Consider the following 26,306-nt stretch of genomic DNA (forward strand, 5'->3'; position numbering starts at 1 on the left):
GCGAGTTCGCAAGTCAAACCTTCTCCTCCTTGTTCTTCTCCCCTGCAGCAGCGGTGTTTGTGCTTCGGTCGTTGCTTCGGAGGCTTCAATCTCAGGACGCGCGCTTCGCTCACCGACCGTCCGACCGCCCCGATTGATCGACAGTATCCATCGCCCAAGAAACGAAGAGGGGAAAACCAGCATCCCATCAATACGCCGTCAACCGCGCAAGACCCTGAGACCCGCAGAGGATTCCAATTTAGACGCAAGTCCGCCAGAGAAAAGACGATTCAGAAACCACCTACGAGGTCATACTCCATATACTTAATTGAATGTACCGCCCGGACCTTGCGCTAGAATTGTGAATCAGTCCATCTGATAGTTATTTTTTTTTTCTCTTCGCTTCTGGTCCTATCCGTCTCTTTTCTCCTTCGGCGATGAAGCTGCCGGATTGCGAAATTTCCAAATCACGCTACATTCCCACCGACTATACTCCGACTATACTATCAGACATCGCGTCTTCGTGGATAGAGAAAGTCAGGCCTGCGCCCACAGGTCGCCGAGTTGTGTATGATGCGGTCGGGTCTCCAGAAACCTGGGGCCATTCCGTTTCTCGCTCTCTTGATCTTTTCGTTGCTGAGCCTGGTACCGTCATTGGCGAAGGAATGGGACTATCTTCTGCCTTTCGGGCACATTGGATATCTCCGCAGTGAACCTCGATGTATGAGCGTGCCCTTCCTCTTTTCGCTTCATCGCTTGTCGCAGTATTCAGACTAATGTCTTTCGATTGGATTCTTGCAGATGTCTCCCGGGATAAGGCTGGCTTGGTCGATGCGCGACCACGATTACGAATGGTGGGTGGACAACCAAGGCCGTGGTCATTGGAGGAAGATCGTTCGACGTACCTCGATCGGAAATCCCGGCCACGGCGTCCGCTCACGGATGCGCCTCCCCGGAGTTCATTTGAAGCGGCGGCGATCCTCGATAGTGATCCAGTGACATATACAGTTCAAGAGTCGTCGGCCTTCAGGCGCGGTGTACGTGCCTTCAAGGCATTGGTCACCCGGCAAACAGACGACCCGCAAGCCGTTCCTTCCTTTCCTTCTGACAGCGACGCCCCTGTAACAGATCAAACATCACCGCGCCTTGGTCCGCACCATGCAAACACCTCAGTCCATCTGACGCCTCCGCACAACGAGGATTTTCACCTATTGGCATCCGGTAATGAAGGAGGAGGGCGTACGATGCTGGACACGACAAAACTTGTTGAATTGCCGAGCTGGTTCTTATCATGTGTTCTGACCTCATGGCAGCAGGCCTGCCGTGTTGGTAACGACTATATAGAAACCGTCATAGGCCGCCAGGGGCTCCGAAATACCGCCGCAACAACATCTTCTAATTGCTCGGAAGTAATGAACTCGGATGGTTCCCCTCAGCCTTGGGATCCGCGGAACGAATCTCATACGAAACATGCCGTGCCCCCAGCATTGGCAACAGACGAGACCCAGCGGCAGGCTTTTGCGCAAAAGCCATCTGCACTAACCCAAACAATCGATGCGTCCGTGCAGGCCACTACCCCTCCGACCGCGACGTTGACTGCTACGGAGCAGTCCAAGGTTGTTGAACATCAAGCTGAACCGGAGCGAGTGCGCAGTGGCAGCTGTATGGCCATTGTGCTTGCAATAGTCGCTGGCGTCATGTGGTTTTAGTTCTGCTGGTACGTATGCGATGAGTTCACCGTGGGTGGCAGTCAGCTCCCGTCATCGTGGACTCGGACGCATGAGTTCTAGATTTCGAAACGAGAAATGCCAACCTCTTCGCAATTTGGCATTGTGCACCCTTACCCTCCGCCATGAATGTCTGCCTCTGGTTTCATTTCTTTTGTGCCGGCTGGGTCCGGCTCATAATTTCCTGTTCAGAGTAGCTCCATTTGAGCTTTATAATGCCTGATGTAATTCTTTTGACGTGTACATTGCTTTCTCGATGGACTCTATTGGATGCGGTTTGGGGTCTGTCATGTTGGGTTCCATGGATATACACTCGTTCTGTTCACGTTCTGTTCACAGGGGGAATGGCTGCACAGAATGGTCTGTCTTTCTGCGAATGGGACGGATTGTACCTAGCTCTTGGGGTAACTAGAGCCTGGCTGCTTTGGTCTCTCGGTGTCGGAGAGGTGACTCATCAGCCCATAGTGATAATATATATAGTAATGTCTGTTATCTGGGGAGTTCATGTCTTCCATAGAAGATGTGTATGGTGTGAAATCCAGGCGCGCCACATGGAATGGCCGTTCGTCTTATACCTGGTTAGCTCCTGCGGACAATTGGAAGAATGGAGCAAGCCGGTATCTGGGATCCAGATCCTAAAGGCTTTATGGCATTTTAGCTGTAGTCCAGCAGGTCCAGGACCTACGTAGTTACGACATGTACATACCAACTCCCGGACCGCCGCGTTCCAGTCGTCCCAGTCCCCCTTTCCTCCGCATTCCACTCACCTTGTCTGTTTCTGCCTCGGAGATATGGGTACGTAGTAAATAGAAACCTCCTACCAACATCACAAAGAATGCCTCTCCCCTGTTTCCCCTGTTTCCCCACGAAACCAAACAAAACCAACCAGCTCAAAACGTCTACATAAACAACGACCTTCCCCCAAGCCCCGATGTAGTTCGAACAACACAACCCAACCAAACCGTTCTCCACAAAATCACACAAGAACCCCTCTTCAGCCCAACCTCTTCCCGGTGTGTTCCCCACCCAAAAATGAAACCAACAACAACCCTCCTCCTCACCGGCCTCCTAGCCCTCGCCACCAGCACCCTCGCCGACAAAACCTGCACCCCGAGTTTCGATTACTGCGCTAATAAGCTGTTGAGTTCGAAGGGTGAGTTCTCTCCTCTCTGCCACTGCGATTGAGGGGGCGCTTGGTTTCTAAATGCTTGTGGTTCTTCCCCGGGGAGGCGGTTCTGTTCGTGGGCGGGAACCACAAGAGGGGGAATGAAAAGCTGTGGTGTACAGATTCATGATGCTGACGCTCTAGGTGGGTGCAGGATTCACGGAGAATGACCTCAAGACGGCACTGCAGGGGACCGGGCTGGAGAATGACGATCTAGCGGATATCTTGTTCCATTGCAAGAATCCGGGGGATGTGGGGCATGCGCAGCTGTGTGCGGGGGGTTGTAAGGACCCGGCGACGGAGGGGAGTCATGGGTGTTCTGGTTAGGGTCTTTGTGTTGAGGAAAGTGGGGTGATGGGTGGAGGATGGGAGTGTGAGGGTTGGGTGTATATGGTTGGGCTTATGGTGATGGTGGTGGTGGTGGTGGTGGTGGTGGTAGTGTTGCTATGTGATACGGAGAATATATTGTTCTATTTCAGGTGGTGTCATGAGGTGAGATTGAGAGACTCTTGTTGCTTTTGCTGAATGCTATCGTATAAGCTATACTTGCAGGGTGATATACCAATTGAGCTAGAGGTTGTTGGGCTCCTGAGGCTGAAGAGAAGACCGCTGACCAGGGTGCGAGCATACCAGATTGCACTACCCTGACAGGCAAGGCACCTGAAATTTTCATTCTGAATTTTGGGGTACGCGCCGTATCGATGTTAGGTCTCATATTTGACATTCGAATATGGTCGACAATACTGATGAGCAATTGCCCATCGTCTTGTCAGCGCAATCTGTGGAACGTCCACAAAACTGTCTGGTGACAGACATTTGCGCGGAGGTAAAGCTAAGACTGTAACCCAGGCATTGTATGTGCCATGTTGATCCAGACAATGCGATCGATGACAACGAAATCTGTAGCTCTGTAGTTGCCTAAAGGGTGGCTCGGCTCACGTCTCGTGCCATTGCTCGAGATCAAGCGTGCTGCGCGATCCTGCTAATAGCAGGCAATGATTGCTGAACTAGCCATGACCGGTAGCATCATCGCTCGTCATGTATGCAAAATTGCAAGCATAGCTGAATGAAGTTGATGCATTTACGATTGCTGGTTCTCCGCCTCGGAAATCAGCGTCTCCATCTCCTGCTCGGTCCATCGGTGGAAAAGCTTCTTCGGATCGGAGAGAGTCGCATCTCCCTTCACAGTCTGCACATGCAGAACTGGAACGTCAAAGTCGTAGACATCCTTCCAAGGCTTGTTGGTGGGAAGAGCAATGTCCGTCTCGGTGTACTCGAAGGGACGTCGCTTGTGCAATTGAGTCACGGTATGCTTGGCTGTGTCGCAGAGCCCGCAGCCAGCACGGGTGAAGAGAGTGACGCGCACAGCGTTGGAGAGACGAATGGCAGTGGGAAACATGATTGACGCACAGCTACCAGGAATCGCACCGCGAAAGTTGAGGAAGAGAAGTATACGGAGAAGCGGGAGCGGACAACGCAACGGGCGGAAGTTGGGGATGAACAATGGAACCTTCGAGCTCCCCCGGGCTAAGCCTATTTGGGCCAGCCCTCCAGCTGCGGTTCTGCGCGCTTCGATGCGACAAACTCGCATTTCTCCTCACGGTGAGGGAAATCAGTCTTATTTCTCCCATCCCAAAGACAAGGCAGCCGGTGCTCTCTCAGTCTCCCCGTTCCATACTCTCATTCATGACCATGGCCTCCAAGTGTGTCCACAAGGGCTGCGGGAAGGAGTTCACCGACCCCGAAGAGCCCTGCGTTTACCATCCCGGCCCGCCAGTGTTCCACGAAGGTCAAAAAGGTATGATCTCCAGGGACCTTGTGGAAGATTTTCGAACTTCCCTGGTTTGAGTCGTTCGTTATACTCCAGTCTTATACTTTTGAGGACCCGATCTCGACTTCCCCCGGCGCACCGCAGGACTAACCACTATCCAACAACCCAGGCTGGAAATGCTGCAAGCCCCGCGTTCTCACCTTCGATGAATTCCTCGCCATCCCCCCATGCACCACGGGCAAACACTCCACCGTCGACGATACCCCTCAGCCTGCCCCGCAACCGGTCGTCGAAGAGGCTCCTTTAGCCCCGGCCTCGACGCCGGTGGCGGAGCCTCCCCGCCATGCCATCTCGCCCGCCATTGCCCCTCCTTCCAATGCGCCTACTCCTGTTCCCGAAGAGCCCGAGTCCGACGACCCCGATCTCGAGATCCCGGCCAACGCCACCTGTCGCCGGAAGGGCTGCAACAAGGGATATGATTCCGCCGTGGCGCGCGAGGACGAGAAATGCGTGTTCCACCCCGGCGCACCCATCTTCCACGAGGGCAGCAAGGGCTGGTCCTGCTGTAAGAAGCGGGTGCTCGAGTTCGATGAGTTCTTGAAGATCCAGGGCTGCACGGAGAAGACGAAGCATCTGTTCGTTGGAAAGGGCAAGCCGCCGGGTGAGGAGAAGGTGGACACTGTCAGGTAAGTGATCGCTACCGTGCTACCCCAGGGCCGGAAGAGCTAGCTGCGTGACCGGAACTGCAGGGCTGACATGTTCCTTTTCCTTTGGTCTCTACAGAAACGACTTCTACCAGACGCCATCCTCCGTCAACGTCTCTCTCTACCTGAAGAAGATCGACAAAGAGAACGCAAAGGTCCAGTTCACCGCCACATCCTTGGAGTTGGATCTTCCTACGACGGACAACAAGCGGTACAAGGATACCTATCAGCTGTTCGCACCAATCGATGCCGAGAAGTCCCAGTTCCGTGTCATGGGGACGAAGCTGGAACTGACACTGGTCAAAGCGGACGGCACCAGCTGGCCGGTGCTGCGGAGCGACGATAAATGGACTGGAGAGCGCATCCAGGTCGGAAAGGCTGGCAGGGCTTGAGCACGTTGGGGGGCACGGCACGGATTATGAAAATATAATATACCATCACAGGCTAAGAGCCGATGAACCGACACATAATGGCATAAGAAAGTATATGTAGCATGGAAATGAAATGATTGCTTTGAGGAGACATGACAGCAAGGCACACACGAGATGCGTACTCGGTAGCTATGATGGTGTCAAGCGTAGGTTCCACAAGCCCAATGCGGAAGTGCAAAGTCTCCAAAGAGACCACCATCCAAGCCGCCTATGGTGCCGAGAATACTCTGCTTTCCAAGCATACGATGCAGACATGCGACAGTTACGTCGGACACCTCGCAACATGCAGCAAGGGGAATTTACAGTTACAGAACCTCAAGCACCAACATGAAAGTGCTCAAGGTTGGAATATCACGCCTCCTCCACAGCTTATGCGCATGGGGATCTATTCTCGCGAGCAGAAACCCTAGCTAAGCCATAGTTTGTAAGGGAAAAAGGAATGCGTATGTTGCTCTTCAAGGCCGGGAACGGAGGAGAGACCCATAGAGAAAAATCCCACACAAGGTAACCCTCAGCAAGCCGTACGGTGACGGAGCCCCGATAAGATTTACATAACATAAAGTAAGTAAACCGCTACTGATGATGAAGAAAAAAAGAAAGAAAAACCATCAAAGTCGCGGCGGGCAGCGGCGGGCTTATGTAGTCCACGGCGGTGGAGCCACTAACTGGAGTCGGGACTAGTGGATTACCGAGAAGAGTTGAAGTTAGGGCTGGGGTTGAGAACAAGCACGTGATGCATTCTTGACACTAAGCACGTGATCTGAGGTGGGCAGCAGAATCACATGCTAAATCTGCTTTGGTTGTTGAGAAGGCGAGACCCGAAGCGGCTTAGATCAGTTACAGCAACGCGCAACCTGCTGCTGTACGTGTACTTCAAATTACCTCACTTGTATCACTTCCATCCTCAATGATATTGGTGGTCATCTGAAGGGAAGGCCTGGGTTATATCTTGTCTCATACTCTGTTGCCTATTGTCGCGCAAGAACCAATTTGCCCCTCATCCTACTGCGTCATTGCACATGATCAAGGAGCAGTGGTTGGTCGCCTTTGGGCCTCAGGCTTGAAGCATCGAGTGGAAAAAAAAGGAGGGGCGTTCAGGGCCCGCCGCCAAAAACCAATCAGTGGCAAGCTGGGCACGAGACCAGCAACGCTCATCCACTTCAGTTCCCCTTCTCCTTCTTTTCTCTACCTCCAATCCTTAAACTCAACTACCCCTTGTGGCCACTCTTTCTTCGGTCTTGCTGCATCTTCTCTTCCACCCGCACTTGCTCGCTTCCAGAGTATCAATTGCCGGCCAATTCGTACTCCTGACCCTTACGTGGGCTGGCAAGATCGTTCAACTAATCCACTCTACTCAGTATCAGGAGAAATTCCCCCAAGACCCGCTCTCCCGGGCTTGGCTGATTGGTACGGAAGTTCCTATATGTATCCTGGTCTTCCTATTCTCTGCTATAACATGAATACTTTACAAGACAAATCGCAACCCTTACAATCATCATCTACCGGACCTGGACTGACATGCGCTTTGAAGTCACATAGAATACTAATATTAGTAACCTTGCGGTCGACCTGTCGCATACGCCCCTGACCACTTTTCTTTCACTTTCACTACCTCGTTTTCTTATCCCCCTCGCTCCTTTTTCTTTTGAACTTTTCTCAATTGCCATGACTCTGTGCCAGCAGAACGGGACGGCCCTGCGCTATATTCCCCTATCATATAACCATGCCGACTCTCACGCTTCCGCATTGCGGTTAATCCTCACACTCAACCCTGATTGGGAGGGACCTGAAAACAAGATTGAATTCGTGCGGTTCACGGACGGCATCACCAATACGGTGTGTTTCTCGCAAAACCATGCTCTTCTCGCAGATGCGACGGGGTCTGAAATAATCCACGTTGAGGGCCATGGACTAACATGAGGGTCTAGCTTCTTAAAATCATCAACCGCAAACCCGGTTTGACCGAGGAGCAGATAGATCACGATGCAGTACTGATGAGAGCGTACGGTAACCACACAGAGATTCTTATAGACCGCGAAAGTATGCTACACCGGGGAAAGGGGACTACTCCAGAAGCGACCCCCCTTTCTCTTCTTCCCTTCTTGCCCATTGCGACACCTTTGCTGAGTAGAATTTCGAATCTATAGGAGAAACGAGCTCCCACGCGCTCCTCGCTAGTTATGGCCTCGCTCCTCCGCTTTTGGCACGCTTCAAGAACGGCCTTCTGTATCGTTTCCTCCGTGGTCGGCCGGCTACCCATGAGGATCTAGCGACGCCTCCAGTTTGGCGCGGTGTTGCTAGACGCCTCGCGCAGTGGCATGCCGTCCTGCCCGTCGGTGGGACTCCTGCAACCTCGAAGGAATCCGAGAACGTACCCCTCACGCGACAAGTAGACGTCGACTCAGAAGACCATCAGCAACAGTCCAAGCAGGAAGGTAGCTTGTCCGTGGTGAAGACCAGGCAGCCTGGACCCAATATCTGGACTGTCACCCAAAAATGGATCCTTGCTCTGCCCACCGCAACGGAGGAGCAGCGCCAGCGGAGACTGAGTCTGCAGAAGGAGCTTGAACGGGTCGTGCGTGAACTGGATGATGGCAAGGGACTTGGTGAAGGCGGCGTACGTAGAATCATGATCACGGATATGTGTCGTTCTATCTCTAATTGCTTTTTCCCCACCAGCTGGTCTTCTCCCACTGCGATCTCCTCTGTGCGAACGTCATTGTCCTCCCCTCGGAGCAAAAGCAAAACGGGCACGCTGTCACCACTAAAGATCAAGAACCCGCCACGGTCAACTTCATCGACTACGAATACGCGACCCCCTCCCCAGCTGCTTTCGACATCGCGAATCACTTCGCTGAATGGGGTGGCTACGACTGCGACTACAACATGATGCCGACGCGGTCCGTCCGACGCCAGTTCCTGACCGAATATGTCAAGAGCTACAGCTACCACAAGGGAATCCCCGAGTCATTCCAGCCAGAAATCGTCGACCGCCTCTACGAGGATGTCGATCGGTTCCGCGGAATCCCCGGTCTATACTGGTATGTCTGGCGTTGAGTCAAAAATTTCCGCATTCTTACACGATCAACACTGACCACTTATCACACGTCTACAGGGGAATCTGGTCCCTCATCCAAGCCCAAATATCCCAGATCGACTTTGACTACGCATCCTACGCCGAGGTCCGCCTCGGAGAATACTACGCCTGGCGTCGTGAGACGGACGGATCTCGGGTCCAGGCTCAGGAAGAGATGCCCCTCCGTGAGCGTCGCTGGGCCCAAGAGGCGTGACCGGAAGATCGACTAGCATCTCAGTCTCACCAGACAACAACTTGGCACTAACAAATTCTTGCCCCCCATTCTAATGCATTCGCCTTTTAATATAGAAAACAGCAGCTAGAATTCTAGCTACTACCTCTTTTTACTGTACATACATCAAGCATTTTCCCCCCAAAAATTTTCGATTCAACAAGCGAGGATTCATCTCTGCACGTTTCCAAATCAGAATTCGACGCACTTGACTGTCATGAGTGGGAAGAAAAGCACAGGGGACTTTTTTTTCAACATCATCCCCGAGTTGGTTGGTGAGAGCGTCCGTGGGGGTCTTGGGTACGATACTTGAGTCTGAAATAGAGGCTTCGTGCGCCATAACTTTTTTTCTCCTTTTTCTTTCTGTTGAATCGTGGTCTGGGTTTTCTTCTTTTGAGTCCAGCGGTAGACATGGGATTCGATCCGTTGGGGGCTTGGGATGCTGATATGGGTATGGAATATGGTCATGGATTATGGATACGGATTAATACGGACACGGATATGGATTTGCAGGGGACCTTGCGAGCGGAAGTGCGTGTTGGACTGGACCGAGTTAGACGAAAGAAAGGAGAGAAAAGACAAGACATGATGGGGTCCCGTCCCGACTACGAAGGGCTTGACAGTGCTTCTTACTTATTTCAAGTTCTACCAATCAATGCTGCAGCTGTTTCGTCCTCTCTCAGATTTCTTGTAAGGCTAGCAAATGGAAGTAGGGCTCTAGTATTGCTCGCTGGTGCCTTCGCCAGGGATGCCATTGATATGTATGTATGTTTTGTGATCTGAACTCAAGGAATAGTAACATAATTCGAAGGTTATTTCCGATATTATATCAAAGCCACTTGATTTTCACAATCCATCTAACGATATCGATAGTCCCCCCCCCAAGGATTCACTTCTCCACTTTTCCGAAAGATTCCACATGGTTCTTAGTCCACGAATTGCCACGCCTTTTCCAGCACGTAGGGAATTGGATCTGACACACTGTGCCTCGTCCGCGTTTGTCTAGAATCAGGACACTAGGTAAATGGAATCTCGCCCCAAGGGGAGTGAATGTCTGGGAGACCGCGTCGACTCAATCTCCGCATTCTCTGTTGTCGAAGGTTTGCACGCACGCCCTACCCATAGCAGCAGCAGCATTGGGTTAGGGTGGAGGTGGATTGAAGGAGTATCCCTCAACATCGAGAATGTCAGCGGGTATGATTGACTCGGTGCCTACCTCTAACAGTATCGCCGTGCGAACCCGAATTCTCTCAGGCGATAGATTGATGCGTTCCCATTTGAACAGCTCGGTTTCGAGGAGGTCGATGAGTCGAAGCGAATATCTGCTCGCCTCCAAGTGTAGACGAATGAAGTCGGATGGGGTGGAATCATCACTCATGGAAGCCTCCGGGGTTCCAGAAGGTGAGGGTCTTCTGGCTCTTTCAACGGGTCAGTCAACGCGAAGCAGCAGAGGAGGGAAGGCGAGTATATGATCCTCGGGGTAGTAATCAAGCCTGGTTTCAAGCAGTTCATCCAGAATGGTGTTGATGTTTGCTCTGAAATCAGGTATATTAGCAGCCCGTAGGCCGATGAAATAATTGTTAATCGCATTTTGGTTGGTGATTTGGTCTTCGCCGCGCTCAGCATGAGCTAGGACTGCAGGTGCGTCAGCTATAATAAAATGGGTTTTTGTCGGAGACTCTGCCGGCTCTGGAAAGATGATGAATGCCTGAAGCTGGTCTGGATCTAATGCGGTTTTTATAACAATATCCGATCTTCTGGGGTCAGTACTGTGGCAGCAGGAGCGAGGAGGTGCCCGGCGCTGATGCCTTCCTTGATAGGAAGGCTTTGCAAAAGTCACAGTAGTATTTTTTCTCAGCTCTAGCTTCTTTCTGGCGCGCAAGAGTGGCGGGTTTCTGAATGGCATTGTTGTTGCGATGAGTTTCGATGTAGGATTTTTGCGCATCTCTCGGTGGTATTGGTCTTCTTAACTTTTGTTTTTGTCTCGGATAAGAGCATCAGCATCTCTTTCCAACAATGACTGACCCTTCTCATTTAAGACTTCTCCTTCTTTTCCTTCTCTCTCTCTCTCTCTCTCTCTCTCTCCCTCTCTCTCTTGTTTTTTCTTTGATCACGAATAGCCTCATGTTTCCAAGCTCAGTTTATAACCAATCTGATACGTTTCATCCTTCCGGGTGTCCTATGCGGGCTGCTTTATCCTTCCGACGAAGATAGTCAGTTTATTTGCCTCAGTCCCAACGTCAATGGTTCTCTCCTGAGCACGAGACGACTCTCCCTCCAAAGTCACCGACGATGGATCACTGCTGGTGGAAGGGACCTGCAGATTGTAGCTTCCGATGTCATCTAGATCCCTCATGGCGGCTTCCATAGGATCTGCACTTTCTTCAGCCTCAGCCTCCGACAGATTGTTAAGGACCGCATCAAAACGGTTATTAGCTTCGATCACCCCCTGGGATTCCTCCTCCTCTTCCCAGCTGTCAATAATACTGGCCTAGTCAACAGCTTCATCCGTGGTGGTGTCAGGAGGGGAGGGAGTGTCACGAGGGACAAACTGAGGACTGGTCGCTGGATTCATGTTCTCAGTGGTGATGAGTCCAAGAAGAACAGGACCCCTGAAAGTAGAGCACAGTCATTCATGTATGTCGCGATTTGACTGCAATGCACAGAGGTTCCTGGTGCACCATTCGAAACTTCGGATGAGTTTCTCGAGGTTGAAGCCATTTCATCCACTCTTGCAGTTTCTCACTCCTAGCCTATTCTCACCTGAACTTCAGGTAGTCGTCCCAGAGTTCAACCCAGTGTGGCTTTCACCAAAAGCGATTGTAAAAGCTTCACGACTTTTTTTCTTCGATTGGATCGAATGTCTCGACCTGCCATTTGCCGTTTGGAGTGTCCAAGCCGTCTACATTCTTAATGGGTAGCCGAGTCCCCAATTTTGCCTGTATCCCGCGCTGCTTTCCGCACAAGATGGACGGTAACCTCCTTTGACCACTGGGTACCATCACAAGTCATGCGCGGGGTTGATGAGATCCAGAAGTGGTTAACTGCTGGCACGATGAGTTCGAGGTCCGGTCCGCACCAGACTGCGTAGTCAACAGATAATTACAAGAACCCGTTGGCTTTCTGGACTGTCTGATGAGCCCAATAGGTTCAGGTCCTGCGCGGGGTATTCGGATGGCTCGTTCTTACTTCACTAGAGGTCAGTCGTATTGCCCATAAGAACCCACGCATCGTCTAGGCGTACACCTTCCAGTGGGTGCACTTGAATGCTCCCCCCGTCTGAATGATGCTGACCATGCTCGCCCTTCAGGCCGGGTGTGATGCGGTGATATCGAGTGTTGGCCGTCGTTCCCTATCATGTAATGTGTAATGCTCTTGATGTCGGTATACCTGTATTCTCCATGGTCGTAAACACTTGATTTACAAAGGGGATACAAGGGTCCGGGTTTGGCTCAAACGGATTTGCGTTCAGACCAACGTTCTGAATACTCTAATTGTTTAACTGCTTGACCGTTAAGAGTAGATTCCACATGGCTGGAAAGATAATGCAGATTCGTCGCCGAAGAATCTTGCTTTGCAAGTTTCCTCACGTTCTTCATGTTGTGGCCTTTCTCCGCCATGCCCCCTTGTTGCTTGTAGATCTCGGGAGATATCTGGTCGAGTTGAATGTGGTTTACAGTTCGTTTGCTTTGAAAGCCTTTCCCTTGGTTCCATTTGTATCCTCGGGGGAAAGGTGTACGTGCAGGTCGGCCAGGGACTTTCGGATGGCGGTTTGGTAACTGCACGGCCGAGAAGGACCATGTTATTGTAATACTGATACTGAGGCGCTGCTGGCCCAGAATCCAGATCTGATTTGCATGGGCAGCTTCACCACCGCACAGATCATACCAACCCTTGTACTTAGGGAAGAAAGATGTAGGCTTTGGGTGGGTGAAATGTGGTTAATTCCGATATCTTTTGGAATCTAAGCTTTAGACCTAGGTGTTCTGGTTTCCTGACGTTTGTTTCTCGATTTTTCCAGAGTACGGTAACGCATGTGCTGCTGGAATCCGTGAGTCCGACTTGTATAGATGCTGTTGTGGTACCTCGATAGCGACATGTTGTATCAGCAGGAACGGATTGATGCCGTGATGTTCGTCGTCACTGGGGGATGGTACTTCCTCGCTTGAGCAATGTTTGAGACCTTGAGATTAGGGTTTCTGCACCACTTCTCGGTTGAACAACCCCAGAAGCTGTATTGCGGCGCTCCATTAATCCGCTATGGGAGGGGCTTCGCCTGAGGATTTGGTGCTGAGTAACCGTGAATCTGATTCGGGATGACGCTCGATGGAACGGGGTGAGATGATGAAGCATGGCAGATATCAGAGGATAATGCATCTGTCGATTTTAGAGGAGAAGTCTCCTTGCGGGTCTTATTGACCTGTGTACCAGTATCTTTGCTCTCGCATGCGCAGACATCTAGCACGACTATAACTTCCTCCATCGTTCATACGAGGCACACGGAATTCTCCTTCAACGAAAAAGCATTGCAAACAAGACAGCGCGAGTGACGATTGCTAGACGCCGTTGTCAAAAGGAGGGAGGAAGTAGTGAAATGAGAAAAAAAGATAGAGTCCATCGGAGGGAGGCCACAGGTTAGTTACGCTCGATTTTTGCCAAGCGCAGGAGTAGATCGTTCGGCAGAGGCCACTGTTCGAGGGGTGTGCCAATGAAGGAACGGTCCTGCTGCGCGAAGAACCAAGTCTCTGCGGCCCCAAGGAACGCTCGTGCCCTCTTATTCAACACTGTCCCCAACTTGTATTTCGCCTTGCAGTGACTTTCGAGGGCATCGGCGGGAGGACCCCAAGTATAGCCACTGGCTAGGACTTCCTTGAGCTTGCATTTGTCGCGTAGGAGCCCCTTACCGGCCTCAGGAATCTTGTCGACATCGGGGACCTGGGGGAGACCGTAGATAGTTCCGTATGCCCTCCTTGGCACAGTCAAGTTTGGAGACTTCCACATCAAGTGGCGGTTCTGGATCCACTCGTACAGCATCAGTGGGCCCAATTCAGGGCTACAGTCTCCCCACGGGAGTAAACTTCATGCTGAACAGGACCATCGATGCAGGTGCTTCATGCCACATCTGTGAGCCAGGAGTCGCCTGCTGTCATTCTAGCGAGCCAAAACTAGGATAATATGTCTGTTTGGGTGACTGACTCCTCAGCCTGTCTCGGAAATCCCAAATAACGCTTTTGCTTAGCAGCATATTGTTCAACTGCTGGGGGGTGTGCATATGTTCTTGCAATATATTTTTCAGTCTGCACACTGCCGTGTTCACTCTCACTGTTTGAGGTCTTTCTGTTGTTGAAGATCCCCTTCGTTGCTTTCCAAAATTGTGTCTTTTACCCAACATATGAGTCGGGCAAGGTGGTCTTCCACACATGACTGAAGTGTCAGTTGTGACGCGATTGATTTTCCCAGACATTCAACTGTTTGGCCATCATGGGAGTAGAGAGTGAATTCATTCAGCTCTTCCAAGCACTGGGATGAGCATTGGGATGAGTACACGCGGGCTCGAAACAACACAACCCCAATGGAGGACTGTGTGCTGCAGGGTGGCCCGCAACGCTACTTCATTGCGAGATTTCGATAGAAGAGGGAGGATGAGTGTAGTAAGCACAGGCTAAGTGTATAAACAAAGAAAGCCCAACTGCAGACGACAATAGACCATATGGAGTAAATTGAAGGCAGTTTACAAGTGGCGTAATGGTCCATTCGCTCTGGTCCACGCCATGGATTGACACGACCGCCTAAATTTGGACATGGAGATGTGCGACAATATCGGGAGCATCGACACCTGGGTCGCCTTGAGAAGGAGATAAAACTGATTCGAAAAGGACATCCAGCCTCTGTATCGATCATACTGACTCCGGATCACTTTGCCGTTCTTCGACCATACTTGCCCGGCTGGTCCGTCCCCGCAGCAGCCATGACAGAATTTCCCAAGGGCACGGTTGCTCAACCCCGACTTCGAGGTACCCAGGCCCATGAGTTTTGCGTAGGAGGGCTAGCTGGTCCAGAAAAGAACCTCTGCGTTTTGCACGCCACACTGTCGCTGAATGAATGAGAGCTGTATCTTGATCAAACGGTACAAGAGGTTGTGACACAACTGGGCCGTGTGCAATGGGACTTCATCCAGTCCGTTATGATCCAACGAGTCTTGATCAGACGGTCAATTGAGCCAACACGGTCCTGAGCGATGTACACCCATTATCGGTGGTAGGTCTAGTATATCATCAGGTGGCCCTGGATCTGATAATTGTCTAGCAAAGGTGGCCAGCGTAATACTTACTGGCAAGCCTTTGACTTCTGGCCTAGATTCTGTGCTCCCGAGGCGTCTAGCCCTGTCTCAGCGGAAGAATACAGCACCAGCTTAGTACAAAATAGCACGCTGAGCTCTTTGATGCTTAGTTCGAGGTCGGTGCTCGGGATTTGGACCCAATAGTACTTAGGTTTCAAGGGTCTTAGCAAAAGCTATCACCAGAGAAGCGTGACGCATCGGTCAGCGCCATTTCGGACTAGCAAGGTCATTAGTCGGATTCCAACCTCCTCGCGCTGCACCAGCCGGATGACCGGCAATGAGTCCGTGGGCGACGTGCCTCCACATCTCCGAGAAGAATGTCTAGGCTAATAGTTTGCGATTTTTTGTCGCTGAGTATCAAGATTGAATTGACCCGGAGGTGGTACAAGCGCGTCAATGTGCTCAAGCCAGGTCACCCAAGCGACATGGTAAGCCATCTGTTTCAGAAGGCCTTTTGAAAGTGTATCTAGTCCAAAGAATGTGCTCTTCCTGCGATGCGTACCCGTGAAAACAAAAAAGGTATTGATGAAGGGACGAGTTGTCAAATCCTCCCCGTCCTCCCCACCACCTGCAACCGCCGCCACGATCTCCCCTCCGAGCCGGGCCACCTCCCTCGCAATGTAAAGCAGCCGCCGGATGTGGCCCAGTAACAGACCGACCCTGCGCCCGACGTGCAACAGTGTGTCCAGGGCGCGCAGGCCGTGGTCGATCAGGCCGATCAGCGTCGGCGCCATCCCGTACTGTCCGCCTTGTTAGTCACCCTGTGAAACAGCATGTTTCCGTCCCGGTACATCCCGAGGTTGCCGCGTCTCGTGTTCGGTTAATGGGAGTCACGCAAGGAGATCCTTTTTGCATCACACCTGACATTCATCAGATCATGGTCGATCTCCTTTACGAACCGTGCATCATCAAGGCGTCCCTGAAGAAACTATATCTCATCTATCAGAGCCGCAAGGGTCTGCTCTTGTTGCTGCTTTGGCTCCTGCTGCTGCTGGGGGGTGGGTGGGGAGTATCATCAATCTATTCATCTTCAATGGTTAATGGACTTCTGTATCAGTGATAGATGCAAAGCAAGACGGCGAGATGCTGTCTTGGTGAGTGAGAAACATCTATTAAAGCCTTTTTGTCAGAGTCCTGAACCTGTGGAGTTCAGGACGAAGCTTGGCAATGACTGGATACGATCTGTACAGAAAGCCAGGGGATACCCATTACAACCGCTGATGAGCAGTGCTGCTGTAGGTCTGGAGCCGGCTAGGACTAGCTACATCGGCGCCTCATCTACAGCCACCATTGCAGATTCTCCGCGAGCACAGGGCGTCCAGCCGCGAACAATGTGGCAACCATGAACATCCGCGAGGCGCAGGGTGTCTTCCCGAAGCCTTTCGATAGTGGACCGGAGGTTTTCCTTGCCAGTTGATCCGATTCTTCACCCGTTTAGTATTAGCAGAAGGTTCCTTGAAGGCCGGGCTGCCGTGACGACTCCTCAGACGTGCTTCAGGTGAGCCTGCCATCTCCCGCGCTCGGGTCTCGAGGCTTAGCCGGAGATGCTGCACACGCTGTTCGATGACTTCCGCAATGAACTGGACTACATTTGTGGGAGTGGGGAGCAGCCGGGATCATGTTTGCAGATCTGCATGTCCATTGGCCCTCTGACCTCAGAATGGTCCCATTCGACTGTGTCGATGCAAAATGTTATAGCTGGTGGGTCGATGGACTCAGTTTGAGGTAGCAGGCATTCCACGAGGGTAAAGCTTCCATCCGCTGCCGTCCCTACGTTGCAGTGAAGCCACGCCTCGCCTTCACTAAGTCCACCGGCATCCTTGCTGCCTTGCTGTGACGAATATCTCAAAGCAGCGATAAGCTCAAGGGATATTCAGGCCGTCTCGTATTGTTCAACCAGCCAGCCTCCTGGAAGTGGAACCTTCCTCTTATCGAGGGTCCATGGGCTCAATCCTAGGCTGGCTGATTATCCAAACCTCTGTGATTGCGGGCGTTTTTCTCAGCCTGGAACGATACATGGCATATTGATTTGTCCGACGAGCGTTTGTTGCAGACCGACTCGTCTCAAATCACCTAAAGCAGTGAGTAGTCTTTCGAATTCAAGGCAGACATTAGCGGGCCTCTCGGGTTACTTCGACAAAGCAATATGCCATGTTTCACAGATGAGATGATGTTGTAGGTATGGGAAAATGCAAAATGCGTCTTCGATTACCGTGTATCCTTCAAACTCGCCAAGCGAATCGTTGGCATTTGGACTCTCTATTTCAATGCAGTAAGGTCGGCCTAAGTTAGCTGTTGCTGTTGCTGCGCATAGCCGGGGCTGAAGTTGATTCATTTTGATTCATTTTGTCGCGCTTTGCTCGTAATGGCATCTCGAAAACCGATTGAATCTTCCTTATGCTCGGAAACACTCTGCATGCGTTCTAAGCTTCTCAGCTCCTCATCCGAAACGGGGATATAAATTTCGACATCAAAGACACCACCATCCGATGTCGCGAACTTCGCAGCTCCACTCATCGCTAGCACTCTATGTAGGATCCATTGCATTTCTAGTAATGCAAAAGAGGGAAGTAGGTGGGTTTCCGGATCATCCGTACGTAATGACAGGATGGATCTTCGATGTGGTGGGCATATACGCCAACATGCCGACATGCTCAAGGACTCGCAGCGGGCTCACGTAATGCTGATTGGTTTTGCCTTTGATGATTCGCATGTGTGAGGTCGGCAAGAATCTCTTTCACAAATGATATTGGTTTGTGACGCTGATCGTAATAGTGATTCATCTGAGCTGCAGCATAATTGTATGCCTCCTCGGTGTCTGCCGTCGTCTAATGAGGCAAAACATGGTCAGTAGCAAGATTAGCTCTATCCAAGGCCAAACGTGAGGTATTGTTTGACTTCTTCCCGGCCTATTTCTGGACTGCACACGTCCCACCTGCGTATGCATAAGCACCGCCATTTGAGTAGGGCCGTGGCAGTAAGACGACCGTGAATGCACAGCGCAATGCGTTGCAGAAAGAGGCGATCTATCGTCTTTGTGTTGCATTGAGCAACCTGTACCATCTGCGAGAAAGAGGATGGCCACATCTCGCTCCTCGTAGCTGGCTCGGCAAATGGCCCAGATACGCTTGCTATCCGTCTGGAATTCTCTTGCCGAGTTGTATCGAATCGAGAAAATGATAGTTATCGGGTTGTCTCTCACACGGCAGCCCGGGGTTGGATGACCCCCTGTTGTAGGGGAGAAGGAAATTCGAATCCGGCCGAAATGGATGATCACCATAGATACCTGGAGGCATGGCTAGGAGTGAACTGGTTGGATGTTTTACTGACATTTGGCATCAGTGTTGTATAGACCCATCCAGCCACGCTTGATCTTGGGTTGTTGATCACATGTTGACTTGAGCAACATATTGTAGATGCGCTCATTCAAGAAATTCCGCAGAGGTAGGTCTAAACCGTCTCTGCGCAGTGAGTCTCTTGACGGGATGATTGGAGCGAGTCAGTCTAGCAACCGGAGAGGTCTCTAGCTGCTGGGCTTTCTCATAGTGCTTTAAGTGACGAGCACATATCGACAGTAGCTCTTGTGCAGGCTCTAGACCGAAATCAATCAGCAATGAGACCTAGCAATTTTCTTCGCAGTTTCCCCCCTATAGTGGCTTGCACCGTGTTTTGTTTCCTTTCGTGGTTCTTGCATTGGACAGATCGGTGCGATTCTGTCAAACCCAGCATTTGCTGAGGCGACTGCTGACAGCTGGGTTAACATGGACTTGGGCAGTGCCAGCCCTCTCTACGCTGGTGCAGCTTGTAGAAATGTGAGAAGAGTGATGGCCCGCGGGGTTGATGCGGGATTGGTTTCTCTGGACGTTAGCAGGTACAAGCAAGAAATCCCAAGCCATAGATAGTGGCTTGGTTTCTCGGAGGCAATTCATGATTTGCTCGGTCAAGCCAGAACTCCCATGATGTCTCGAAGTCGAATGAGACTAGGAGATACGATATGCAGCTGTCCACTGTCGATACTCCCCAGATGTGTAAACCAATGTGAACAAGGACACAGGTCTCATGCTCCGCTTCAGCAGTTTTCCGACTCCCTCTTTGCCTTGCTATAAGCATGGCAGGGGGTTAATCAATCGCGTTTCTGTCTTTGCATCATAAGTTGCGATTCGCGAAGCTTACCAGATGCATCATGTGCTCAGGAAGCGTCATGGAAGAAAAGAACTCATCTTGATGAGAGAGCTATATCTGTTGATCTAGATAGCTCGTGAAGAGACTACAAGAATTTTTGCTGAACCGCGCTGGCTCAAACACATTCTCTTCAGTGCCGACCGGAAGAGAAATTTCTTTCACATTGACATCCTGGTCATTGCTGACCTTCAGGATGGACCGGGGGATGCGGCCGGGGGAGAGATTGCTTCAAGACAGGGACTTTATCCCTAACCTTACCAGAAACAACCTTCATCACCACGTCCTGGCCATTGATGACCTGGGACTCCCATGGCAGTCACATCACTGGAAAAGCGATCGGACAACACTTCATAAGCCATCTCATATTTCACGGTAGGCATCTTTATCACCATACCAGCGTAACTCCTCAAAATGAATGTAGCATGGTCTGAGATGATCATGACTAGTGTCGAGCAGATCCCGAGAAGCAACTGCTTCATGTATGATGAAGGCGTCATGGCTGGAAAGGCTTGCACCTTGAAGAAAACGACGCGCTCTCTGCAACATGAGCTCTATGCCATGTCCTGAATGGCAGTCCTACCCTGTCACATCTCCTAACTTGTAAACACGGATGTCCAGGCATGTGACTAATTGGCAACCCCAGCGCATAGACTCCGATTATAGCAAAGCGGGCTCGGTCTAGGACAGTTGTCAATGCATCCAATTATTAGCCGCAAAATCCCCTGGAGGTAGCCCATCCCAGCACGCCGAGGCCACACGCAATAAGCATTTTGAAAGCTGGTTCTGCTCCTCCTTCAGACATCTCATGCAAGTATCTTCCCTTTTTGAGATTCTCGAAGACGTTGGCCGTTCAGAATCTATCTGTGCCCGCATTGCAAGTGTCTCTGGGAAAGGTAATTCTTGTTTCCGACCAAGATAAGCCGTGCGATCTGGCACAAGTGCTCATCCCATTCGTGCTTATTCCTGAGGATTCTGCTTCATCAATGGTTGCAGAGTAAAGTTTCTGGCTCTGCATCATGCGTGAATCCCACATCCCCAGGCAGATGAATGTAGTCTATGTCATCAGCGAGTTCTGCTCCCCCTTCTTCTATGTTGTCAGCAAGAATGACGCCAGTTGCAAATCTCAGGAGCAAGGGGTGAGTGTCGACCATGGAGACGTCAACTATCATCTCTTACACATGTCGCATGCGCAGTATGGATGCTTTGGGTCTGACCAAAGTGACCCATCTCTCGCGGTGTTCATAGTCTTTTGCAACGTGCGCGTCCATCAGACTCTCGTATCCTTCGGAAATCGGTCCGTCTTCGTAGCCGAGATTCGATAGTTCGGCCTCATAAGCAGATAGGACGTCGGCTGAGAAAGCAGTGAGCCGCGCCCCTCCTCCCACATATCTTGGAATTCGAGGATACAAGTACGCATGGGAATCGCGTTGCGGTATTGCAATACTTCTTCGTCTGTCAGATTATGTCAGCATCAAACTCGAGCTTCTATGAGACGTCAAGATTTGGGAAGTTCTCATGCAGTTTCGAAGAGATCATATCGCCGGCATAGATATAAGTCCTGAGGCTTCACTTTTGTGTAGATTCAGAAATGGGCGCTGTGTTCGAAGTTAGTTATAACCACTGCAGCTTCGAGTACTTGGAAGAACATACAGCATGGCTACCACCGATATGTGGCTTGGTGTGCAACAACTCCCAGATCTCAATATCTTGTTTGACATTTAAGCGGTAAGGGTCATATGTTGTCATCTCTAGGAATATATCGCGACTCGGAGTGCCGTGCGATAGATACGCAGGGTGATCCGCCGTCTATTTTTTGAATTTGATACAAACCTGATCGCCGTCTTCCGCGAATAGAATTTTGCTTAACGAGGTTAGCAAACGGCTGCGTCAAGGTGGGAGTAGACGACTTACAGTCCCCAAAAAAATCAGCTGCAATGGTACCAATCAAAACTTTGAGTCGGTATCTGAATATGGTCTGTTCCGAGATAGGCTTGGGCTTCCTAGCTACTCGATAACCATAAGCTTCCAAGAAGTTGGTATGCTCTTTTTTTTTTCCCAAATCCGCTGCCAAGCCGGATCAGAAGCTGTGCCACACGAACTCTGAAAGTTTGGTCTGTTTGTGGAGTATTCAGATCCTCTTCGATCTTGACCAAAAGAGCCAGGTTCCAAAAGACTCCGTCGAGGCTCAAAAGTGGAAGATCATCTTTTGACTTGTTGCCCAGAAGGACATACGGCGATAGAGAAGCAAGAGAGAAAGTATCGGGGCTGCAGAGAATAGTTTGAGGTGCAAGCCTCACGATCTACGACGAATGTGAGGAGTCACCTCTTGTGCAACCTCTTTGCGGATTTTGTGGCAAACCAGCCCCAGCGTTGCTGCTAACGTCTGATATGCAGCCTCAGCGTAGAGATGATAGCGCGTATAAGGGTGGACGCATATTAAGTTAGTTGAGTCACTGTCGTGAAGTTTGGTCCGGTTATCGATTGCAGCCTCGAAGCCCTAACTTATCCGCGCCCTGCGGCAAGCGCAGGCATTTCTCTGCAGAGCGTTTAGCTTTCTGTACCTCAGTGAAAGGATTAGCCAATAAGTTGCGTAAACGTCGTTGCTTATCAGGATAATAGCATTGGAAGCATGTTGTATCTCATGGCTGAGATACTTTCATGGAGAGGTTCAACTTCAAAATTGAGGTTCGAAGCGAGCTATTACTGTTAGCGATCTGACGGACGAGATAGAAGGGTCGCGGAGGGAAAGGCATGCATCATACAAGACGGGTGAAGACACCTCCAGATGTCTCTCCAAATATCTTCTGTTGTTGCACTTTCAAACGGAGAAGTCCTCCAGGCGCTGAATGTGATAAACAGCAACCGCACGTTTGGTATCGGGGTCGCAGAAAGGGATAGCAGTAGTGTAAGCAGTAGGCCACACCCAAGCCACACCCAGGATTGCTAGTGTCACAGAACTGTTCTGTTCAACGATTGAAAAGCATGCAAAGTAGTCAAGTTCGAGAACTCTGGTCTTCTGACAGGGCAAGAAGCATACCATGCTGTACAAAACGGGAGGCACACAGCGCGTCTGAATTCACCACACGGAGTGCAGTGCTAGAAGCGATCAGCAACCAAGCCACATAGACCAGCGATGCCTGTCCCAAGCTTACCTTGTATTTTTGGTCCTGGTTAGACCCAAAGATCTTGTTCCCTTTCCCCCTTCTTGCCTGGGATGTACAGTATCCTCCGCAAATAGTTCGGGTGTGCTTTTTCTTCGGCTGCAGGCTCTGCCAGCCTAACAGCAGAAGAAGCCCTGGCTTGATACAGCCAAACGCATAGCTGCGTATGACATCCCGCAAGCCAGGGATTATGCAGAGGGACGAAGACGAAGTACCTTATTGTAAGGCGTTCCTTGGAATCAAAATGCCAGCCCGCAATGTCCACACGATCGGTACTCTTTTTGCTTGGCTTTTTGCAATGTATATAGAAGAATACATCCACTTCTAGCTTGAAGACGAGGAACGGGACTGAATCCGTTCATTGACTGGTCGGTGTGCGAGGGGTTAGTCTTGTTCTGGAAGCAGGTTAAGGTGACTCACGTTCGGTTAGTGTAGCAGGATTCTGCATCTCTCGGCTTGGCGGATATGAGCCTGACGGCCCACGAAGCATGAGACTTCATTTTCAAGTTGGGCAGTCATTTTCGTCTGGTGGTATATGGTTCTGGAAGTAGGTGTGGCTTGAAGTCACGAGCTTATACTGGTGGAAGGGGCTTTGTTGGGGGGGGTTGTATAGTTGATAAGAATTTGGGCTTAACAAGAATGTTTTACTCTGTTAGGAGCTGGGTATGGTGAAATGCTGTAGTGGTGGAAGGAAGGAAGGTAGGGAAGAAGAGTGGGTTGAGTGGAGTGGAAGAAGAAAGGAGCCGGAGGATGGAAGAGTAGAGGAGGAGGAGGAGGATCAAGTAGGCGAAGGCTGGATGAAAAGAACCATTCATCATGAATAATAGCCACCTATTCACAAGGCCTCTGGTACAGACCGTTCACTAGTGTCCGGGCTTCAATAATGAGAAGCAGACTTATGGTGGTCTCTGCGTGAGTTTCATGGAGGGAGTTCACACTAATACTTGTGTACTTGTCCATTCACCTTGGCCATTATTCACAGCGTTCTTAGTCTCAGCCAATCAAGCAGCTATATCATTCGGCCTGTTGTTGAAGCTCGATCCGGGCGGAGGAATCGGACAGCTGGCCCCCTATCCTAGGTCAGCAAAGTAGACAGAAATGCGATAATTCTACGATGAGTGTGAACATCTCTCTAAAAATGTATTATAGATTGATTGTCAAGCATAGAGCCCAAATTCGATGTAGCCCATGTGCCAATAGAAAAACAGCAAGCCTGGCAAAGACCAGACCAGAAACATCACAAGAGACCACAAGAATTCGCCAAACTCCAAGCACCTCGCCAATAAAGGCTAACTTCCAATAAACCAAATCGCTTGTCGCTTAAGATAGCCAATGATCTTGTCCGTGCAGGGGATTCACGCAGTCCAAAACTGGAGAAAGACTCAGGCCCAAACAAAAGAAAAGAAGTACCATTAAAGACGATATTAGACCAAAAGTGGGGGAATGAAAGTAAAAGGCCATACCAGCAGCCACCATGAACAATGTGAGACCAACCCCGGATATGCTCGACTCCAGAAAGTCCCCAGCCCAGGGTGGATGGTCGGTAAAGTAGGGATTGTTGATTGTTGGAGCGCACCCCACACCCGGAAATGCATGGATGTTGACACCTGCATACTTGGCGGGGGCCGGGCGCGGCTCGGCGCCCAGGTGAATGACGTTGACCCCCCGGCAAGGGTCATTTCTCGGCACCACTGCCATGCATAGATAGATAGACTATCCACTTGGTTTGTCCCGTCTTGTCCTTTCGCAATTGAACTCGAAAAAGAGGTGTCATATCTCTTTGACTTGCCAAGAAGGCTGACGTGGGTGCGCAAGACTTCATATTGCATTCTTGGCAGTGGGTTGGCGCGGTCGTTGATGGGTTTCTGTCCGGTCTGTATCGATCGACCCAAGGACGTGGAGAAAGAATAGGGATGGTGTGGGGGCTGGGGCACAAAGAGACCCCGACAAAGCAGGTAACAATGTGCTGCCCCCATACCGTACGACGGTACAGCATCAAGCATTCCCATTCTCTCAGTATGACAGTTGCTCCAGCCAAGCCGAGATCTGCAATTCTGGCGAATGTTGGCCCGGGTGACAGGCATCGGTGACCAGTTGCTCCGTCACGAAAGCGTCGACATTGCGCTCGGTCAGGGGGATCTTGTACCGGTTCTTCTGCTTGAGGAGTTCCTTCTCGGCCCGGGCGGAGGGAGAGAATTTTTGTAAGGTGTTGCGAATGCGGCTGATCTTGCTGCTGGGAAAGTGGGAGATGCGCGGCGGGCCGAAGGGAATGTCGACCTTCCAGGGGTCCTCCGAGGCGATGGACCGGGCATTCTTCTTGCGCTCTTGGGAGGGAAACTTGCTCGACATGATGAGGGTGGGAAGCTGGAATGACGCGGGATTGGAGAGGGGATGATTTCCGAGGCCATGGATCAGGAAACCGAAGAATGAGAGCGATCAACAGGGGAGGGGGAGGTTCAAGGATGAATATATACGATGCTTGGGACGGGCCACGGGACTCGGGCGGGGAGTCACCAGTCCGTTTAGTCTTGCACATCACGGAATGTCGGCACTGCGGGGACTTTGCCATCGCGCCCATGGGCCACACTAGTGGATGCTAAGACTTTAAAGGGGGGGGTTAGGGGGGGAACTACTGTACTTTCAGGTTCTCAAGAATGATAGTCTGACCCTGCCTCCTGCTGCATACAATGTAGTATTATCATGGCGATTTGAAAAAGAGAATGATGGGACTGGTTGCCATTCAAGAAACGTCTATGTCGACCAACCCCGCCGGCTCCTTGTCTCCTTCTTTGCAGCTTTTTGGCATAAAGAACACCCTACCTTTCAACAGCCGATAACTAACTAACCGAACGGGAAATTACTAAGTAATCGCCTGGCAGGCAAGTGGTTCGCCCACCCCACGTCATCTTACGACAAGTCGGGCGCGGCGCCCTCGATGGATTTCCACGATTGTACTGTGTAGATCAGCACAAACCATAACCTGGACGGTGGATTAGTGGGGGAGAAAGGGCCAGAGGATCTCCGCGGTCAGGCCCAAAATACGTCAACAAGAAAACTCTTTTTTTTTGCCCTATTCTATTCCAAACGAGTCGCTATCACAACAACCCATTGCAGTCTAACCTCCACCCATAAGCAGAAGCGTAACTACCGAGTAAACTAGCCTATGATTTTTCCAGATCGCCGAGCATTGCCAGTGGCCTACCTTCCCTGCGGGTACAAAAGTAATTGTCTCACGCACAGGCCAAACCCGAAATGCTTATCTGGGAAAAACAAAAGTGGGTGATAAGTCAAATGCATGCGCACACCTGTGCCGTGAACCAGGTTCTCAACCAACCAGCCAACCCTAGGGTCCTTCTCCGTATCCCAGCATCGGTGATCCCAGCCATTGCAATCCTTGGCTACTCGATGGATCACGGAAGAATTCGCGCCAAGGGGTTTATTATTAAGGAAGCATATGGAATAACGGTCAACGCAACGTCGCGGAACAAACTCGACGCATACTCATTTGCTCGAGCAGGACAATTGCCCAATTGCCCCC

General features: G+C 50.9%; 9 protein-coding genes across 9 annotated transcripts; 4 read left to right on the forward strand and 5 right to left on the reverse strand.

Moving 5' to 3' along the window:
- The first annotated feature begins 366 nt into the window (after nt 1–366).
- On the forward strand, nt 367–1,805 carry BO95DRAFT_60733 (uncharacterized protein). Its single transcript, XM_025592087.1, has 2 exons — nt 367–700; nt 781–1,805. Exons 1-2 carry the CDS (start codon nt 550–552, stop codon nt 1,686–1,688), a joined length of 1,059 nt encoding a protein of 352 aa, XP_025444762.1. The 5' UTR covers nt 367–549; the 3' UTR covers nt 1,689–1,805.
- A 450-nt stretch (nt 1,806–2,255) lies between these two features.
- On the forward strand, nt 2,256–3,198 carry BO95DRAFT_408732 (uncharacterized protein; the record flags this gene model as incomplete). The annotated part of the gene is made up of 2 exons (XM_025584116.1): nt 2,256–2,859; nt 3,026–3,198. Exons 1-2 carry the CDS (start codon nt 2,739–2,741, stop codon nt 3,196–3,198), a joined length of 294 nt encoding a protein of 97 aa, XP_025444763.1. The 5' UTR covers nt 2,256–2,738.
- Nucleotides 3,199–3,952: 754 nt separating this feature from the next.
- Nucleotides 3,953–4,270, reverse strand: BO95DRAFT_357352 (glutaredoxin family protein; the record flags this gene model as incomplete). The annotated part of the gene is made up of 1 exon (XM_025582350.1): nt 3,953–4,270. One exon carries the CDS (start codon nt 4,268–4,270, stop codon nt 3,953–3,955), a length of 318 nt encoding a protein of 105 aa, XP_025444764.1.
- A 276-nt stretch (nt 4,271–4,546) lies between these two features.
- On the forward strand, nt 4,547–5,869 carry BO95DRAFT_408737 (chord-domain-containing protein). Its single transcript, XM_025584117.1, has 3 exons — nt 4,547–4,669; nt 4,812–5,328; nt 5,426–5,869. The coding sequence occupies exons 1-3, from the start codon at nt 4,558–4,560 to the stop codon at nt 5,736–5,738; spliced, it is 942 nt and encodes a 313-aa protein (XP_025444765.1). The 5' UTR covers nt 4,547–4,557; the 3' UTR covers nt 5,739–5,869.
- Nucleotides 5,870–7,442: 1,573 nt separating this feature from the next.
- Nucleotides 7,443–9,067, forward strand: BO95DRAFT_461325 (putative ethanolamine kinase; the record flags this gene model as incomplete). The annotated part of the gene is made up of 5 exons (XM_025588813.1): nt 7,443–7,613; nt 7,706–7,817; nt 7,925–8,394; nt 8,457–8,818; nt 8,893–9,067. 5 exons carry the CDS (start codon nt 7,443–7,445, stop codon nt 9,065–9,067), a joined length of 1,290 nt encoding a protein of 429 aa, XP_025444766.1.
- A 1,334-nt stretch (nt 9,068–10,401) lies between these two features.
- BO95DRAFT_61012 (uncharacterized protein) lies at nt 10,402–11,147 on the reverse strand. The gene has a single exon (XM_025592089.1). The coding sequence runs from the start codon at nt 11,028–11,030 to the stop codon at nt 10,515–10,517; it is 516 nt and encodes a 171-aa protein (XP_025444767.1). The 5' UTR covers nt 11,031–11,147; the 3' UTR covers nt 10,402–10,514.
- Nucleotides 11,148–13,720: 2,573 nt separating this feature from the next.
- Nucleotides 13,721–14,119, reverse strand: BO95DRAFT_429633 (uncharacterized protein; the record flags this gene model as incomplete). Its single annotated transcript, XM_025584902.1, has 1 exon — nt 13,721–14,119. The coding sequence occupies one exon, from the start codon at nt 14,117–14,119 to the stop codon at nt 13,721–13,723; it is 399 nt and encodes a 132-aa protein (XP_025444768.1).
- Nucleotides 14,120–20,779: 6,660 nt separating this feature from the next.
- BO95DRAFT_461329 (uncharacterized protein) lies at nt 20,780–21,353 on the reverse strand (the record flags this gene model as incomplete). Its single annotated transcript, XM_025588814.1, has 4 exons — nt 20,780–20,958; nt 21,021–21,059; nt 21,178–21,202; nt 21,258–21,353. 4 exons carry the CDS (start codon nt 21,351–21,353, stop codon nt 20,780–20,782), a joined length of 339 nt encoding a protein of 112 aa, XP_025444769.1.
- Nucleotides 21,354–24,781: 3,428 nt separating this feature from the next.
- Nucleotides 24,782–25,117, reverse strand: BO95DRAFT_357321 (uncharacterized protein; the record flags this gene model as incomplete). Its single annotated transcript, XM_025582349.1, has 1 exon — nt 24,782–25,117. The coding sequence occupies one exon, from the start codon at nt 25,115–25,117 to the stop codon at nt 24,782–24,784; it is 336 nt and encodes a 111-aa protein (XP_025444770.1).
- Between the last annotated feature and the right edge of the window lie 1,189 nt (nt 25,118–26,306).

The sequence above is a fragment of the Aspergillus brunneoviolaceus genome (assembly GCF_003184695.1).
Source record: "Aspergillus brunneoviolaceus CBS 621.78 unplaced genomic scaffold BO95scaffold_16, whole genome shotgun sequence".
Taxonomy (NCBI): Eukaryota; Fungi; Ascomycota; class Eurotiomycetes; order Eurotiales; family Aspergillaceae; genus Aspergillus; species Aspergillus brunneoviolaceus.